We start from the raw sequence: 18540 nt of genomic DNA, 5'->3' as shown, positions 1-18540 counted from the left end.
GTTTGGGTAGGTGGAGGATATGACTGGCTGCTGCATTTTGTATGGCTTGCAGGGGGGAAAGGGTGTTTGGGAGTCCAGTGAGGAGAGCATTTCCACAGTCTAGTTTACAGAGAACCAGTGCTCAGTTCTCTGCCAATCGAGCCACATGATTCACTTTCTCCTCACCCTCATCAAATTAACAGGTCAAGGGGCACCGATGAGAGGTAGGATGAATGTACTTGACAAGAAAGGCACATGCCGAATAAATAATGTACGATACCTATTTAAAGAGGATTACCTTAGCATATTTACCTTGGTTATATAATGTTTTTGTGTCAAACAGATACCGCTAAAGAAGGTAAGAATCTCTGAACAATTACTTCTAGCAAATATTGAATCAATTTAATAGTATTTTGCTCCTGAAGAAGGGAATAGGATTCCCGAAACGCATTGAGCCACCACAATAAAAATGGTTTGTTTGCTAGATAACACAATATGAATAGAATATTGTACTACTGTGAACAGATGTTCAAATTAAAATTGTCTTTTTTTGATAAAATGGCATGCACTATTATATAGGACGTTTTTTATATACCGTTGAAGCTAGTAGTGTGATTATGATTTTAATTATTGTAGGAAACTCGTATCTAAACATTTACATTGGGAACATTAGATTGAATAGCTCCGACATTCGATAAAATTTGAAAACTGATAAATATATTGTTGAAAACAGATAGGAGAAAATTGACTGAGATAACTGATTGACTTAATTTGAGTCATACACTATCATTTGACAATAGATTGACTTACTGCCTGTCTTTGACAGAAACGCGAGTGTGCAGGGGACGCAAGTGATCCTCAGACCGTGGACACTCTATCGCTCTCTTTCCATTTACCAGGACAGTGTCGAGCGACTATGACAGGCTGCATGGAGGAAACCTGCTTCATGGAGGTGCACAGGAGCACCTTTACTTTCCATCCACTGTGCAGCTGTCATACACTACAGGCATAAAGGCAGATTACTTCTCATGCATGGGCTGCCAAGTCTAGCTTTGAGAGTACGTTGGCCCAAAGAATAAGTGATGATTGTCTTTTTAAGGTGCTTCCGCTGTGGTTCCTTAAAGGAATAGTTCACTCAAAAATGTTATTGTCCCAAAAGATGGGCAATAATCAAAAACATACATTAAACATATTTTTAAATAAAGTTCCTATGTAAGGTTTTGTGCAAACAAGGCTCAAAGCGTTTACATGGGAGCATCCATTTGGTCATTTCAGGCAGCCTCCTCAGCTCATGTTAAGCTCTGCCCTGGCGGCACTAAACTAGCAGCAAAATCCCCCCACTGGGAGCTTTTGCTTACTGCAGCCAGAGCAGAGCTATGCATGGAGGAGGCTGTCTTCAATTTCATTTTATGTTTTCGGTGCTCCCCAAGCCTAGGGAAGCACAGAAAACGTTAAATGAAAGGCAAAAAGCAAAGACGCAGCAATTATAAATACAACGTTGTTGTATTTGTGATTGCCATGGTTGGAAAACCATGGAAATCATAAATACAACAACATTGTATTTCTGACTGCGGCAGCTTTTGCTTTGAGTCTCCTGGGTTCCCCCAGCTCAGAGGCGCCAGGGAATCGTAGAAAGAAAAACGCATCATTTATAAATACAACAACGTTGTATTCATGTTTGCTGTGGCTTCAGCTTTGAGTCTCCTGGGCTCCCCCGTCTCGGGGGAGCCCAGGAGACTCAAAGCTGAAGCCACAGCAAACATGAATACAACGTTATAAATGCTGCCGTTTTTTTTCTAAGTTAGAAAGAAAACCGCAGCATTTATTTTGCAGTGCTTTGAAAAAAGAATGAAATTTAAAGCACTTACCAGCAGCAGCTTGTGTTAATCTCTGCTCTGGCAATAATGAAGCAAAAGCCACCTGCTAGTAGCTTTTGTTTATTACAGCTGATTGGTATTTGCTTCATTAGTGCAGCAAGGGCAGAGATTAACACAAGCATAGGAGGCTCATCAATTTCACAAAATGGATGCCTCCTAGTGCTTGAAATGTGTGACTTTGAGCCTCATTTGCTCAAAAGTTTACATAGGAACTTTCTTAATGAATATGTTTTATATACATTTTTGATCATGGTCCATCTTTTGAGCCAATGCAATTTTTGAGTAAACTATTCCTTTAAAGGGAAGTATTTATACTGCTCTGGTAATTAGCGGACCATGCCCCTCTATGGGGTGTGCATTCCCCTGTTGTAGATGAGGTAGGTGTCAGTCATGATTATCTGGCTTATTGTGGACTTACTGCTGAATGAATATGCCCGGAACAACCTCCTGAAGGGAATTGTCAAAGAAAGTTTTGACATGTTCATTGAAGAGTTTGTAATAGGACGACAGGAGTTTTTTGTTGTCGTGAAATATGTTTTCTAAGCAATGCACACGTCTCTACAGCGTGTCTGCAGGAACACCAATGAACATTATTCTGTACATAGGCCAGTCTTGCAGTGGGCATCACATAAGACTTAGCCAGGGGATAACATAAGAGGTATATGGTTCATGGGCTACTTGTTCCACATCAGTTCAGTTTTTTAAAGACTCTAGAAAGCCCTTCAGGTTTTCATGAGACAGATAAGTGAAGGCCTGTATGAGACAACATGTGACCTCTAGTTCAAGTAGAAAAGCAAACATTGCACTGGGGTCTGTGGAATATAGTAACCTATGATATGTTTGCACTTGTGGGTCAGCCTTAGAATCATACAATCTCAACCATCAGAGATTATACATATGTGCTAAAGGAAGTGGCATGAAGCCAAACTGTAAAGCTTCCAGATCCCATTTCCCACTCAGATGTGTGTCATCATCCAGGATATTACATGGAATTTGTTTGAGTGCTGAGAATCCAGTACAAGAGAGTGGTTAATCACTGGACACTGGAGGCATGAATGCTACTGACTTAATTATAGCCAAGAGTGTGGTTGGTGTGGCAGGACACATGAGAAATTTCAAAGCCATCCAAGCGAAAGCCTGAGGCCAATGTATAACTCAGATGGTCTTACTGAGGTGGGCAATATGAGCAACCTGGGTACACACATGGGTGAAGAGCTATATTAGATTGATTCTCCTTCTCTTTTCTGATCCTACTTGTGAAACTCGATTGACTTTCCCTATGAATACCCTTTGGAGCGCCAGCTACACCCCACAACCCTTTAAATAACTGTACCCCAAATACCACTCGCCAACAAAAACCCAATCTTGTATGCCATCTCTAAAGCGTGTCCAGCCCTAACTTTAGAGTAATGTTTGTATCCTGTTCTCTTAGCAGTAATTCCTTGCTTCTTGAGGCTGTGGCTTCAATCTATAAATGTGCCCAAATGATATAGATACATAGATTATCAGTAAAATGGATTAGAAACAAATACCCAAGTTGAAAGTTACCCTGTGGAAACCTAAACCCTTAAATTGTTTTATTTAGGTTCTAATATCTATTGCAGTTAGAACTGCTGCCGCGTGACCTAGACAATGCTTGAGAGATTTGGCAGTGTTTTATTGGTGGAAAGATCAAGCAATTCTGACGCAGCACTTGGATCCCTTTTAAATAGGCATTGAACCGGATCCTTATCAACCAACGTTTCTGACACTACTTCAACTCAACGATAGTGAAACACACTGGAGAACTTCAGAAACTCTTGCCACAGAACGGACAGCAGAGAGGAATCTGCAGTAAGTGAGGCATGTGTGACCATATATCTGATTTCAATACTCTCAATTCATCCATGGGAAGGACAACTTTCCAAGCCATAGTGTACAAATGCCCTATAAAGTGGTAGGAAAAAAGACCTAAAACAGAGGTGGAGTCTCCATCATATTGGCCACCAGCATTCACCAACTTTGATCATGAGGTTTGTCCCCCGTTCCTCCTACTTATAACATTGGAATATAAAGTGTAACTAAACACAGAGAACTGGATCCCTCTTTAGAATTCGATTTAAGTAAAAACGGACAAGATATCTGAGAGATAATGGGCCTAATTACAGGTTTGCCGGTCCGGTAACAACGGTGCCGGTTGTTACCGGACCGGCAAACTACGAGCTCTGTGAGCGAGTGCCTTTCCGCCCACCAGGTCTGACCTGGCAGGCGGACCGGCACCCGGGAGCAGACCTCGACGGATGCACCGGCACCATTCATGAATGGTGTAAATTCATGACTCCCGTGACAGCCGTGCCAGTACTGGCACGGCTACCTCCAGGGTCATATGACCCCCATTGTTTAAGCACATACTTGGCACCAGTTCACAATTGATCGATGCAGGAATCGCCAGTATGGTATTGCCTACCAAAAACCTCGCCTTCCAAGCAAAGCAGTCATTTGCGGCATAAGATTCTGATCAAGCAATGATACTGAAAACGGAAATCATTGAGTGATGTGGGATGATAAAAAAATATGCAACAGTCGTAATGTATTGGGGATTGCTCTTCAACAGTGGCCCAGTGCCCATTGGGACCAAGGCACATACGCCAACGCTCTCTGGGCAGCATACAATATGAAACAGGTGGGTGGTAAGTAGTTAATGTATAATACAGTGCACCTATACTGTATAGTTTTAAAACTTGATGGGCTTGTTACGAGTGTGGCAGTAATTTCAGAGGATCCAACTCACATCTAGCCAGTTAAATGAATTCCAGAGAATCCAACAACAAACTCACATCTAGCCAGTTAAATGAATTCCAGAGAATCCAACAACAAACTCACATTTAGCCAGTTGAAGTAATTCCAGAGGATACAATAACAAACTCACATCTAGCCAGCTGAACTCCCTTCAAGAAAACAAAGCAGAACTCAACCTTGATCCCAACACAAGCTCACTACAGAAAACCCTATCACATTGTGAAATCATGCACACCCCTACACAGGAGAAAAAGCCACCCCCATCTTTCCAAGATACAGTTAAAATTAAAAAAAAGATGCTACAAGCTGGAAATTACCTGGCAGAGAGCAAAGGATCCCAAGGAACATGTTCAACTCAAATATGGCATTACATACTACGAAGCAATCCTCAATGCCAAATAATACCACTTCCCTAGATGAATAAAAATAAGTCTACTGCAGCCCCCACCTCACCAAACCAACACCTTTGGAACAGCTTGGCCTCCTTACAGAAAAGGTGTAGACATCAATAGCCAAGGCCAATGTGGAATCCACCCCACCAAGAACCCAACCCAAAGGACAACAAAGTAAATAACAGCTTCTCATTATCTGAGCCACTCCCCACTGGTACACTCCCAAACCTTAAATATTTCAGACCAAGCAAGATCTTCGGATACCATGCCCAGCGGGCATTGAGGCAACTCATGCAGACATGCTGTGCATACCCCTCACTGCATCCATGTATAGCTCATTACAGACTGGATGTATACAAAGCCCTCAAATAGACCTTGCTCACACTGCTCCTAAAACAAAATCAATGATGGATTCCAAAGGTCCCAGAAATTACTGTCCCGCAGCAGGGCCGCAGTAGAATTCCAAGACTCTAGTGGAAATAATTGCTGTCCGGCTACAGGCACACATTCTATCTATCCTCACACTGCTCACATTTCAAGATGATTCTGGCACAGAACAGAACTAGCACTGGTCTCAGTATGGGATCTCCTAGCATACCAAGCCTTCTTCTGCATTCCTACCTATTTGCAGCCTCCTGTACAGTGGACTGCACCACGCTTCTACACCACCTACACCATGTGGCCAATGTCTCGCCCCAAGCACTTCAGTGGTACAAGTCCTTTTTGTATGACTGTGACCAAAGTGTATAGCGCAACAAAGCATTCTGTGTCCTGCGGTTGGCAGCATGAAAATGATCAATAAATAGGAAAAAATAAACTAGGAGGCATAACATCAAAATCAGATCGGGAAAGGAATGGTTTGTCAGCGTTTACTTGTTTAGTTGAGTAGGCTGCTGATGAGATTATGGCGTTGACTTGATGAGTTAGGGAGATAGTGGCGTTGAGGTATACACCAAGTGTTTTGACAGATGGAGAAACTGGAATCAGAGAGCCATCGATGTTAAAGGCTGAATACTGAGGGTCCATTTTTTTCAGTACAGCAGCAGGACCCGTTTTAAGAAGTTCTGTTTTCTCACCATTGAGGCGGAGGCCATGGGTCGCCATCCAGACTTAAATGGTGGCGTAAGTGGAGCTTAGCTTAGCAGCATCTTCAGTGTAGGAGCTGGAGAAGGGACGGAGAATTTGCATGTCGTCGGCATAGTTTGTGTAGGCTATGCAAAGAGAGTCTAGGGGGTCTAAGAAGGGCTTAGTGAATATATTGTAGAGAGTTGGCGAGACGCAAGATCCTTGGGGCACACAACAGTTAATAGGAGAAGGTGCTGCACAGGTGTTCTCAGAAAATATCTTCATTACTCTACCTTCAAGGTAGGTGGCGATGCACGATGCTGCTTCCTGAGAGAAGTAGGCTGAGGATGTGAGGTGGTGGCATTATATGCTGTGGTCAACCAAACTGAATGCTGCAGACAAGTCTAAGAGGAGCAGCGCAGATTTCCCTTCATCCCTGATATCAGTCATCTGATTTATTTTGATCTTTTTGCATCACATAAGATAGATGGTTCTGAAGAAGGCACATTCCTCTTATTGGTGGACATTGTGTTGAAACTAGTGTAGAGCATTGAAGCAGATGTGCAATCCTGAGCTACAGCAATTGTCTGACTTTTTTTCTGTCATCGTCAAACTTTTTTTTAATTTTCTTCTTTGGTTGGTTTGCTAGATCTGGTTTTTTTCAATTAACCTTTAATCTTTTGAGGATGTTGATTTGTTTCCCAAAGTATATACAATAAATTAAGGCTCTCAATTTGAGACAATTGTTATCCATTATTAAAAGAGATTTGAGCAAGAAAGAAATGTACGTTTTTTACAATTTTGAAATGTACTTTCTTTTTGGGAAAGGTGTGGACATCACTCAATGCGACTTTTATTAGAAAGCGGATGAGTTGTGTGAAAGAAAAAATACATAGGACAATTCAAAAGACACCGGCCAGGAACAACCGCTGAAATCTGCTAAAGGTGGCAAGAAGAAATTAAGATATGCAATGAGTGCGCTGAAACATAAAAAATATTCAGAAAAAGAAAACCCTGAAATTCACCCTGCAAGACATCGCATAGAAGGGAAGAACAAACTTTAATGTTTAAAGGGGAATGGAATGCTTAGATCACTGTGTCAAATTTAAGGAAAATGTGCACTCTGTGCTTCCAGCAGCGACTTGTACTATTTTGAAGAAATCATTAGTGGTGAAATATTGAGCAGGCATGTTGGTTGTAGGCCATGTGTGTGTGCGCATTTTCAAGTGAATTTGATCCGACACAACAGAATCAGTATTATTGATGTTACCAATTGATATCCTTGTAGACCACTGAATGCCGGCAATGAGTAGGGCAGACCAATTTTCTTTAATGTTCAGTTGTGCAGGTTATGGGAAAGCACGTCAGAAGTGTGTTAACGAGTTCGATGAAGTCAATTGCCTAACCTTACTGGTGGATAGTGGGGTCGCCAAAAAGTCTTGTTGCCTCCACAAGCCAGATGATATCAAGTCCCAGGGGCAGCAATGGGAGAATCTCCTGGCTACCACAACCATGTCACACATGGGCTGCGGACACCTATCACATAGGGCCACTCTAGAAGCTCCTAATCTTTTAAAAGGAACTAATTAAGAGGTGTGGTATAACAGTGCTGATAGTGCATTTCATGCATGCCTGGCTCTCCTCGGGTGCAGAAATCCAAAATGGAAGAACATGCTTTTAGCTGCTTGTACCATGGAACCACAGCGGAGGGGGGGGGTTGAAGAGGGACCCTAGTAAGACAGACAACGTGGGCAGTTAACTAGTCACCTTAAAAGGTCTCGATACACATAACTCATGTTAGGCTAGGGGAGTCCTCCCCGAGGGCAGGGCCATGGAGTGATCAGCAGAGAGCTGGCCACCCATGGGGAGCAATTAACCAACACTAAGTCCCACCATCAACCAATCTCCATGTCAGTTGTATAGCTAGACACATAGGAGTTCCCTTAAGCCACAGCAAGGCTAGACGGAAGGGTCCAGGATAGATAAAAGAAAAGCAAACGTAGCAGGGGGCAAGGGGAGAATTGAGAAGGAGTTATTTTGGAGATGTTGAGTGAATAGCATAGTGTGAGGAACCTGAGGGCACTTCTTTCCCCCGGGATCCTCCTTTCGGGTGGCCAGGGAAAGGCCATCACTCTTGGATCCTGACCTTGGGGGTTGATATGCGAGGAAGGGTCACCTGGATGGAGGAGACTTGGTGAGTGGGGAGAGGACATGGTGTCCCCCATTTCCTTTCCATAACGAACACTCTATCCCTCAAGCCGTTCTAGGCTATTGTCAGCCTTTTCCCTGGTCTTCCCTTAAAACCTTCCCTAACAAACACCAGTTCAGCACTGGGACGAAGAGCCCAACTAGAGAAACACATCCTAATTTTTTGAATATATACACATACAGACCTCTGTTGTGTCCTGGGACGAGGAGGAGGACAACAAGGCAGGTCTACCCCTTCAACAGTGAGTGGTCTAGTCCTTTTTGGACCAATGAAGGTGGCTGGAACTTTAAAAGCCAGAATCATTGTCGAAATGGAGGCAGCTATGAAAGCAGGGCTAAGAATTGCTGGGTGCAAGCAGACGTCTCTGGAACAGCGGTGTGGCAAGCAGAGATCTCGAGACCCTTTCAAAGATGCAGAGTTAATGCAGCAGGAAGCAAATCTGAAGGACGCTGGAGGTTGGCGGCAGACCGCGAGAGGGGGACCGTTGTGACCGAGCAAAGCGGTCGTGCAAGTCCTGAGCGGCAGGAGGAGCATCGCTGGGTGAGCGACTCCAGAGAGCTGCTGAGAGAGCAACTGAGGTACCACACAGGAAGAAGAGAACTTGTGGCGGCAGAGGACCTCACAGGAAAGCCGTAAGCTCCGACCTGTGAGTCTACCAAGAAGGGGGCACACCGAGCTTGCAGGCGAATATGCAAAGCAAGTAATGAACATTGATTTGAACAGAGGCAAATATGCAAAGCAAGCAGTGAACATGGATTTGAACAGAATCAAGCATTTCTATAAAAACCGAATTGAGGGAAAGCAAGTATACGCACTTTTGAATACCGAGCGGAATGAAAGCAAGTTTGATCACTTTTAAATATTGATCAGAGTGAAAGAAAGTTTACAAATCTGCCTGATACAAAGAACTGTATTAAAAGAGAAACCAAGCACTGGCAAAAGCCAGGGCAGTTCAACAAACTGTATGTTAGGAGAAAACATGCATTGGCAGGGGCAAAGAGAGTACAAGGAAGTGCGAGAAGTGCATGGTGGCCAAGCAAGCCATGGAAAAAACAACAGGGTAAATTGGGCTTGAAATGCCAGAAGTACTACTGCCTTCCCAAACCATAAAGCAAATGTACAGGTACTCAAAGAGACGGTTCCTTGGGAGAACGAAGGTATATTTGCAGCTGAAGGCAAAAGGGAGTTATTGTGGCAACTAAGGGTAGTCACAAAGGTAAAATACAAGATGGTGAGCTGTTCTGGCCCTCAGGAAGAACACCCTGTCCCTGAAGGGGGGTGGTTGGCTGTCCCTAGACAGCAGATGGTGCAATGCCTATCTAAGATGGATAGGTGGAGATACTGTCCCTGGCTCTCTACAAAGAATGTTGGTATCTATAAAAACACACTCAATTTGGTAACCAACAGCCTAACAAGAGGGAGGGGCAACCATCTGTGTTGAAGGTGCGTACGAGAGGGGAATTAGATCTCGTAGTCTAAAGCCGGACTGCTTCAGTTAGCATGTGGGGACTGGAGTCATCGGTATTTTAGGCATTTTGAATTACCCTGATGGCTCCACATTCTCTGCATGCTGATGGTTGCCCAATCGCTGGAAATGTAAAACATAATACATTTTCTTAAAAACACAAAACCCACTAGCTCTGGGGTTTGCTATGGATGGAACCCGCAATATCTAGGTTCTTCGTGAGTTATCACTGTACCCCCTGCTGATATCGGGAATATCTCGTGGTGTTGTGGTGGAGCCACAACGGATATGGTCGACCGGTTTCAATGGTATACTGGTGATTTAGATCATCTTCTTCAGGACACAAATATCTTCCTGCTGGCCTCTAAGACGGGCAGGGTAAGCAGGCTGCTTGCAATCCTGGAGAGGAGACACAAAGAACATTGCAAGAGGGGTATAAGTCTTCCTCAAGTTGCAATGTTGCAAAGTGATGCAGCCAGAACCTGCTCAAAATCTACTTTAATGACTAGTAATTGCTACACAATAAAGTGTTGCTCAATCTCTGTCAGGAGCATTGCCAGTGTTTGGTGTGGCTACAAGCTAGACAACTATCCCTGGGAAGGGATGGGGAGGAGGTGGGGAGAGGTAGGAAAAGAGACAAAGGGGCTGGCAAAAAGTGTGGCCCTCTTTAGGAGAAATGATATATCTATGTCATGTCTAGTTGCTCATTCAGTGCTATCACTGAGTGGGACAGAACTACTCAAAAATAGTGGAGCACACAGTTGCCTACCTGGATGCATGTTTGTAGTTCAGGAGGTGTGTCTGATTCAGGAAAAACAAAAGTGTCACGTAGGGCTCGAAGCCTGCAATGAAAAAGTCAGCGTCAGATAGAGCTACGTGTATCCCTAAGGACAAGCTGCGGCTAGATTGCCGAAGCATGTGGTCAGGAGAACATACCTGACTTGATTCTTTGGGGAATCGCTGCAGCCTGCTCACTGGAAGAACACTGGTTGCTTTGCGAGCGGCTGCAGAAGATACAGCGCTGTCTTCCGCGTGTGATGCGGGAGAAAGGCGTGGCCAGTTAGCTCAGCAAGAGCGCGGTCCATGGCCAATCGGAGGGTGCCAAGTACGAGGTGTGTCAGGCATCCCTCCAATCGGGGTGCTCGGCATAGGGGGTGTGCGAGCGCCGGAGGAGGAGGGCGTGGACAAGCCTGCAGGGAAAAAGAAACCCTGTTCAGGCGCACGGCAGACAGTAAATGTATAAGTATCTATTGCTGCATCTGCGCACATGAGGCTGATGCAGAGGCGGGCAGCAAGTCCCCAGTTTTGGAAAATGCTCGAAGAGAAGTTCAGGAAAAAAAATTGAAAAAATTCAGATTAATATGGCACACCTGCGGCGTGGCCGAATAGAGCAGCGCAACCGGTCAGGAGAGGGCAAGAGGTGGGGAAAGGTTAAAGAAGAAAACAACTCAGGTTATATATTGATGGTGAACACAAATATATATAGTGTGTCTGTTGCGTTGAGGCATTGCCCTACAAATGCTCACCCATGGTTGTCCATGGTGGAGGTGCTTACACGCAGCGCCGGCTGATGGAAGGTGTGGGCTGGGTGTGTGCTTCGCCATGTGGCGGAAGCTGAGGCGCGCGAGGGATGTGTGCCAGACGTGGCTGGAAAATCAACAAGGGGTATCAAATGTGAAGGAAAAAGGGGGTGCCAACTGGGCCTTGCTGTGTCTGAAGCGGGCAGGTTCAAAGTCATAATTGGGATCAATGGGCCACCGGTCACTTGCAGCTGGCAAAGACTCACAGCATGGGCCGGCTGATCGAGGGCAGGTGTCTAAACGGAAAATCCATTTTTGTTCTTGTGTAAATAGCAGGGCGTGATAATTCCCTCCTCGTTTGGGGCGCTTGATCTTTTCCAAGTTGGTCCATTTGAAGGTCTCAGCCGTGTGTCCCCCGGCCAAGAAATGTGGAACTATGGGTGCTGTCAGTTTTTTAGTTCTAATGCAGGATCTGTGTTCGATCATGCGTTTCTTGACCTAACGGGCAGTCATGCCGATATAGCGCAGATTGCATGGACCGGTGATCATGTACACCACTCCTTTGATATTGCAGTTGGTAAAATGTTTTTGGACCCACAGTGTCTTCCAACCAATATCTACCATGGTGCTGTGAGTGGTCTGTTTGCACATGGAGCATAGCCCGCATGGGCTGTGTCCCATTGGTTGATTAAGGTTCCATAGTGTGCCTTGCGTATCTGGCACAGTGACTGCATCTGCTCGTACTTTGTTGACCAATGCATCTCTCAGGTTGCGTCTTCTTTTAAAGGCAAACTGGGATGACGGTATGGTGGATGTGCCTGTGTTGATGATGGGCCACAGGGACTTGATCTCCTTTTTTATTTTGTTGAGAAGCGGAGAGTAACTGAGTACTGCTGTGATCAGGGGGTCATCATTCTTCTTCTTGTGTTGCTCGAGCGTGCATGGGCGTGGGATGCATCTGGCCCTTTTGCATGTGTTGTTAACAATTCTTGGTGGGTAGCCGCGCTGGATGAGCTGGTTCTTCAGGATGTTCGCCTGAGTGGTGTAGTCATTGGTTCTACTATAGAGACTGCGATAGCGCAAGAATTGTCCAAAGGGTAGGTTGTCCTTTAAGGATTGTGGATGGTAGCTGGAGTATGAGAGCAGCGAGTTCTTATCAGTCTCTTTATGATAGACCTTGGAGATGAGCCCTCCCTCTGATGCTGCAATAGCTAGGTCAAGAAAATGGGTCTGTCTCTTGTCCTTGTCCATGGTAAATTGTAGATGGATAGTCTGTGCATTGATCCATGTGTGGAATGCTATAAATTCTTCAATGGTCCCTCTGAAGATGACGAAAATGTCATCTATGTAGCGACGCCAAATGAGCAATTTTTCAAGGAACGGATTGGTTTGTGGATATATGTACTTGAGCTCGAAAGTGTTGACATACAGGTTGGCTAAACTAGGTGCAAAGATTGCGCCCATGGCAGTGCCGGAATCCTGCTGGTAGAATTGGTCGTTGAACACAAAATAGTTTTGCCATGTTACAGTGTCAAGAGAATGTGACACAGGTGAATAAGTCAAGCATCACTTTCAAGTTGAAGAAGTGGCCTAGTGTTCATGGAAAAGCAACAAAGGGCTATTGGTTGTGTGACTTATAATGGGTGGACTGCGTGGTCCGACAACTGTGCCTAGACTGAGTGCACCCCTGTATTGAAAAGCAACATAAAGCACCCACAAAGAAGCTTGTTTATGAACTGCAACAAACGTTTATGTGATTTTGAAGTCAAGAAACTGAAATACTTATGTGAGGTAGTGAAAAGCAACAATATCTGAAGAGCTGGGAAGTGTTCCAATGAATTGTGTTGTTTTGAAAAGATGGAAGATTTGAACTCTTGGGGAAGGGAACAGAACCCCTGTGCCGTATTAACTATTTTGAACTCGGGGAAGGAAAAGCTTATTAAAAGCCAAGAGCTGGAAGAAACTCAGACTTTATTTTGAAAACGACTTCTTTTGATGCTGACATCCCTACACATTGTATACAAATAGACGTGAGGGCAAGTATAGGTTTTTGACACAGACAGATATTTGCCTTGGACTTCCTGACACAGACTATCCTTAGTTTTCTAGAGGGTGCGGTAAGAAGGCGATATGAGGCTGGCGGACAGACCTACTGGACTGGGCAGAGAAAGACAGAGGGAGATGGGGTGGGAGAGGCCCAAAAGGCTGGGGAGAGGGGTGGAGGGAGGGAATGAGAGAAAAAGAGTGTGTGAAAGGCTTGGGAGCAAGCGAGGGACAGGAGGTTAATGAAAGAGTGATCCAGGAGACTTAGGAGAGAAAGAATCGGGTACTGACTGGGAAGAGTAAGACCCAAGAGGCTGAAACTGGAGAGAGAGACCCAGGTGTTTAGGGAGAAAGATACCCAGGGGGCTGGGTGGAAGATACAAGAGGTTGGGGACAGACCGAGAGAGAGACTGAGACTCTAAGGAGAAGGAGAGCCAGAGGGAGGGAATTGGTAAGAGGCCTTTAGAGGATTCAGTAAGATCTTAGGGTGGCCGCCTGTCATCCTTGGTTTAAGGCCTGCACCCTTGTCACACCACTCACAGAACTAACTATCCTGCTCCAGTGCCAATTTGAAGTCAGGGAAGAGGAGGCCTCCCTGCCGTCCCCCAGCTGCACAAGAACAGTGCATAGGAGACTACTAAGAGCAGAGGCTTTGCCACAGACTGATATGACGAGAGATCTTTTTCTTAAACTTCTTTATGCTTGATTTGGGAACCAACCTCCACATTTGGATGTGTTTGTTAAAGCTGCTTGGCACAATCAGGTACTAGCCCAAACAACAAGTGAAAGAACTATTACTTTAGACCTATTTGAACCTTCCTGACATACCCTTACACTTAATTTGAGGATCAACCAACCTGATAATTGAGCTACATTTTTGAGACATTCTTGACCCCTAAGGGAATGGTTGTAGTTCATTACAACAACAACAAAATCTTGTATATCGCGCCACATGCCCGAGGGCCTCAGGGCTCGCACATACATCAAGACAAACAAACGAGGCTACAGAGAGGTCCGTCAGGAAAACAGTGAGTCAAGGTCGAGTTAGATAACAGACAGGGGAGCTCAACATGTAATAAGGTGGTAGCTCAAAGAGCAGTGTTTTCAACTTTTTCTTGAATTCTACCGTTGTTGGAATAGTTCTGAGACAAGAAGGAAGCAGGTTCCAGGATATGGGGCTCTGAACATTGAAGCTACGCCCACCGGCCTTCACCAGTTTGAATCTGGGCTGAACCGGTATAGATAGGTTCTGTGACCTAGGTGTGCGGGCAGGGACATAAGGATGCAAACGAGCCACCAGATATTCAGGTGCCAAATTGAGGAGGCATGTGTGAGTCGGGGTGAGCACTTCATGTTTGATTCTGAGCTTCACTGGCAGCCAATGCAGGTCCTGTCTAGATGCAATAATGTACGTCTCGTCAGACCAAAGACGGCCGAACTGCGCCATTCTGCGTAACCTGGAGGGAAGATACGTTAGTTGGAGCTTGTATAGAAATCCTTTGTAAAGAACTCTTGGTAAACATATTCCACATCTCTCTGTTTGAGACTTGTATGCTTCTTGACAGAAGATGCCACCGGGATGGGACCCCTGTCACACGTATGTCATTAATAAAATTGAGCACCTGATAGTGCAGTCAAAATGTCACAGTTTATAAACCTCTCATTTGCAATGGCAATAATAAAAAAAACATTAACCATACCAAGTTCAAACTGCTGAGAGAGGTTGCCACATGTTTGCCTCACTTCTTCGCTGTCCCAGCCCAGAGGGTAGAGTGCGCAGCCAGATCCAATCAACAGACCTGCCAAGAGAAAAGTGAAAAGAAACATTAAACAAACCTTGGCCACCGCCTTCCAAACACAACAGCAACATAGGACATTAGCTTAGAGATTTCACAGATGGGACGCAGCGTTCATGTGGGTCCCACGAAAGGTTCGTAGGTGGGAGGATAGCTCAGGGGCAGCGCGATTGCCTTGGCGGCAAGACAACGCAGACCATCGCAGGTACTTACCCCAGCCCTGCACATACAGGTGGACTATATAAAACCTCAATTTTTTCATAGTGCTTTAAAGATGAGCCAACTGTACACAATTCATTCCATCAATTTCAAACGCGTCTGTTAGTCGTGATATTGAGAGACTATGGGTGTCAGTCCAAATGTCATGCAAAACTCTGAACATGAACACTTAAGCGTTATTTGTAATTCAACCCGGGAGGACTCGAAATAACACGCATTAAATGCACGTGGGCGTTTGAAAGAAAACGTTTGCAGCCAACATACATCACAGAATGGAATTGCAGTGTTGCAAACGTTCACACAGGGGCTGAATCATGCAATCGGAAACTAAGACCCTTGATATGAAGACAATGAGGCGCCAATTAATTCACCATTGCAACCCCTTCCAAAGTCCTGTCAAAATAGCGAGCCGGAAAATGCAACGAGCTGCCAGCTTACAATCCAACACCCTTCGGCGTATGGTTCTCTCCTGCCACCGTTCACACAGCAATAAAGCGAGTCATCAACATGCGACTATCCAGATAAAGGCAGGACGCGACACACTCCTCTCCTGGCCCCGCTTCTCTAGTGCGAGGGTTTCAATGCTGGGGCTATTGTGGGACAGTCAATCTCTGCACTGCTCATTAGAGCCTGGGGAGCCAGGGAACTCTGGGGTAGGGCCAAACAGGTCGAGGCAAAAACAAAGAGGTGATGGCTGGAAGGTTTAGAATTAATCTTAACCACTGGCATTGCTCCGGGCGACACTCCAGACCATCGCTCTTCGCCTGCCAAGCCATTACAGAAGGGGAAAGGCTATATGCAAATCAGGCTTAGCCCCACCCGAAAAGGGTCAGTCCATCTGAAACTGCTAGGTCACATCCCTTCTGCACGAGACCACAAGCATCCTCAAACATGTTTCAGCCTTGTTGGGCCTCATCAGTGAGGAGTAGCTTGGGTCTCTAGGCCCAGCAGGCATGGGACCCACGTCTGGGCATACCCGTCCCACTTGGGGTGATAAAGCAAAAACAAAAAGGTGATGGCTGGAAGGTTTAGAATTAATCTTAACCACTGGCGTTGCTCTGGGCAACCCTCCAGACCATTGTTCTTCACCTGACAAGCCATTACAGAAGGGGAAAGCCCACATGCAAACTTGGTCCCACCCCAAAAGGGGCAGTCCAGCCCGAATTGCTAGGTCGCATCCCTTCTGCACGAGACCACAAGCATCCGCAAACACGTTTCGTCCTTGTTAGGCCTCATCAGTGAGGAGTAGCTTGGGGCCGAGCCTGGGGTCTGGCCTGTCTCTAGGAGCCCAAAGCGAGCCGAGTCAGGGACGTGGATGTACGAAACAGGAGAGATCTCCATCAGGGCCTCGGGGTCATAGAAAAGAAGCTGGGGTTTCAGAAAAGTGATGAAAGGGGACTGGGAGCCCAGAAAACGGGTGTGAGGGGACTAGGGGCTGAGAAGAGGGGTGCAGTGGGGCTGGGGCGTGAGAAAAGTGGTATGAGGGGGCTGAAGGCAGAAAAAGGGAGTGAGAGTGGACTGGGGGCTGAGAAAAGGGGTCTCATACAAACCAATTAGGACAGCGTTATCAATGCCAAACGTCAACACATGCTAATCTTTCACTCTCCATCAACGATCAAGGGTAAAACAGGAGCTATCACAGTCACGGCTCTGCACAGTAAACAGGTACGCATCACCTGAGAGTGCTATTATCATTATAAAGGTCTAAAAATGCTCCAGACTGGCTTTGGAAAATTATAAATCTCGTCTCGAAAACAAGCGAGATGGTGGGGGATGCGTGCCATTGTCTGGCGAAGCCTCGCACTAATGGATGTAGAGCTGTGGTTTAGCTGCACGAGGAATGAGGCTTAAACTGATAGGGCACACCGATGTAGCAACAAGGTAGGCCAGCATGCTCCTGTTGTGCAAGGATCTCCTTGGAATCAAGAGAGGAAGGCGATTGGGGCAAGCCTAGACTTAAGAGTAATTGGGAGGATGGATGGGTTTCCCACCCCGACAGGACCATTGCGCGCACACAGCCACCAAACACAACAGGACTTCCCATTACGAAATCAGCGATCACGCATGACGGTCATAAGATCATGCATATAGCCCATGGGTGCTTTTACAAGTCCCACAAAACATTTCACTAATTAGGTTTACTTTATATGGCAGGGTTTCTACTTGTGGTGGTATGGAGGTAGTCTGTGTGTTAGCTGAAGCTTATGAGGAGTGCATGTGTAAACTCGCCCCCATTATAACTCCGGACCAGCCTCGTCTTCCGACATGAGCTCCAGCTCCCTCCTGCAACGGCCAACTCCAATCTCCCTCCCATGCAATATCTCAGGGTTCCAGAATATTCCACCATAGATCCCATATCATTCTCAGAGGGGAGCACCCACTACGCATCGAGACCTTGCGTAGCACCCTAGAAGTCTTCTCTCGCTAGAAACAGGCAACACGTGATCAGTATGATTTAGAAAGTTCCACTGGTATGTTGTAAGATATTTATCAAGTATTTTGCTTAGGTTCTTTCTGGAATACAAGCATAACATTCCACTGGACCTTTGGCGATTAGGAGGTACCCATCCCTTTATTGCATATGTGTGGTTTCTGACTGGCCTCTGAAGTAGTGTCCTTTGATCACCTGGTACAGCAGGGCACCCCCTGAGACTGAAATCACAATACAATGTCTATGCCTTGAGATTAAGACCCAAATTCGAAAATGGTGCAAAATCTCTGGAGCAAGTTGGCACGTTGCGTACCAGAGAAGGTGCCATACTTTCTTACGTGAAGATCTGTTAACATTTCTAGGGATTAACATACCGCTCCACGTACTCTCGTTTATAAGGCCTCCACCTTCTTGGCATTAACTTCAACCAAGGCAAAAAGCCCTCAACGACTTCAATGGTATCTTCTCAGCAAACCAAGCACAAAAAAGCTACCCTTTCGTTGACTTCAATGGAATCACGGCCAGACGAAGCTCGCTACACCCATCCTAGAGGCCCCATAGGTTGGCAGCCGGCTAGAAATGGAATCGTCTCAGAGCGGCCAGTTTTACTTTCAAGGGCATGCCGCGCAGCCCAACTGTAGCGTGAACAGGCGTCCGAGATCTATAGTTTGCTGTTGGCATGCAATATTAAGCCTGGTCTGTGTGCCAGCTTTAATTTAAGGACTTGATATTGCAACATCGTGCGTGGGGCAGAAAGTCAAACCGA

At 45.6% G+C, this 18540-nt stretch overlaps 1 protein-coding gene across 2 annotated transcripts in view; it reads right to left on the bottom strand.

Moving 5' to 3' along the window:
- The window catches only part of LHFPL6 (LHFPL tetraspan subfamily member 6), a 431165-nt gene that overhangs the window by 78150 nt on the left and 334475 nt on the right, over nt 1–18540 (bottom strand). For both annotated transcript variants that reach the window (XM_069639391.1, XM_069639392.1), the window contains exon 3: nt 15029–15127. In XM_069639391.1, the coding sequence (XP_069495492.1) occupies nt 15029–15127 (99 nt within the window). The remainder of the gene's footprint in view (nt 1–15028; nt 15128–18540) is intronic.

This window comes from Ambystoma mexicanum, chromosome 7q (assembly GCF_040938575.1).
Source record: "Ambystoma mexicanum isolate Mex_15411 chromosome 7q, UKY_AmexF1_1, whole genome shotgun sequence".
In the NCBI taxonomy this organism is placed as follows: Eukaryota; Metazoa; Chordata; class Amphibia; order Caudata; family Ambystomatidae; genus Ambystoma; species Ambystoma mexicanum.
This window is presented reverse-complemented; position numbering and strand designations above follow the sequence as displayed.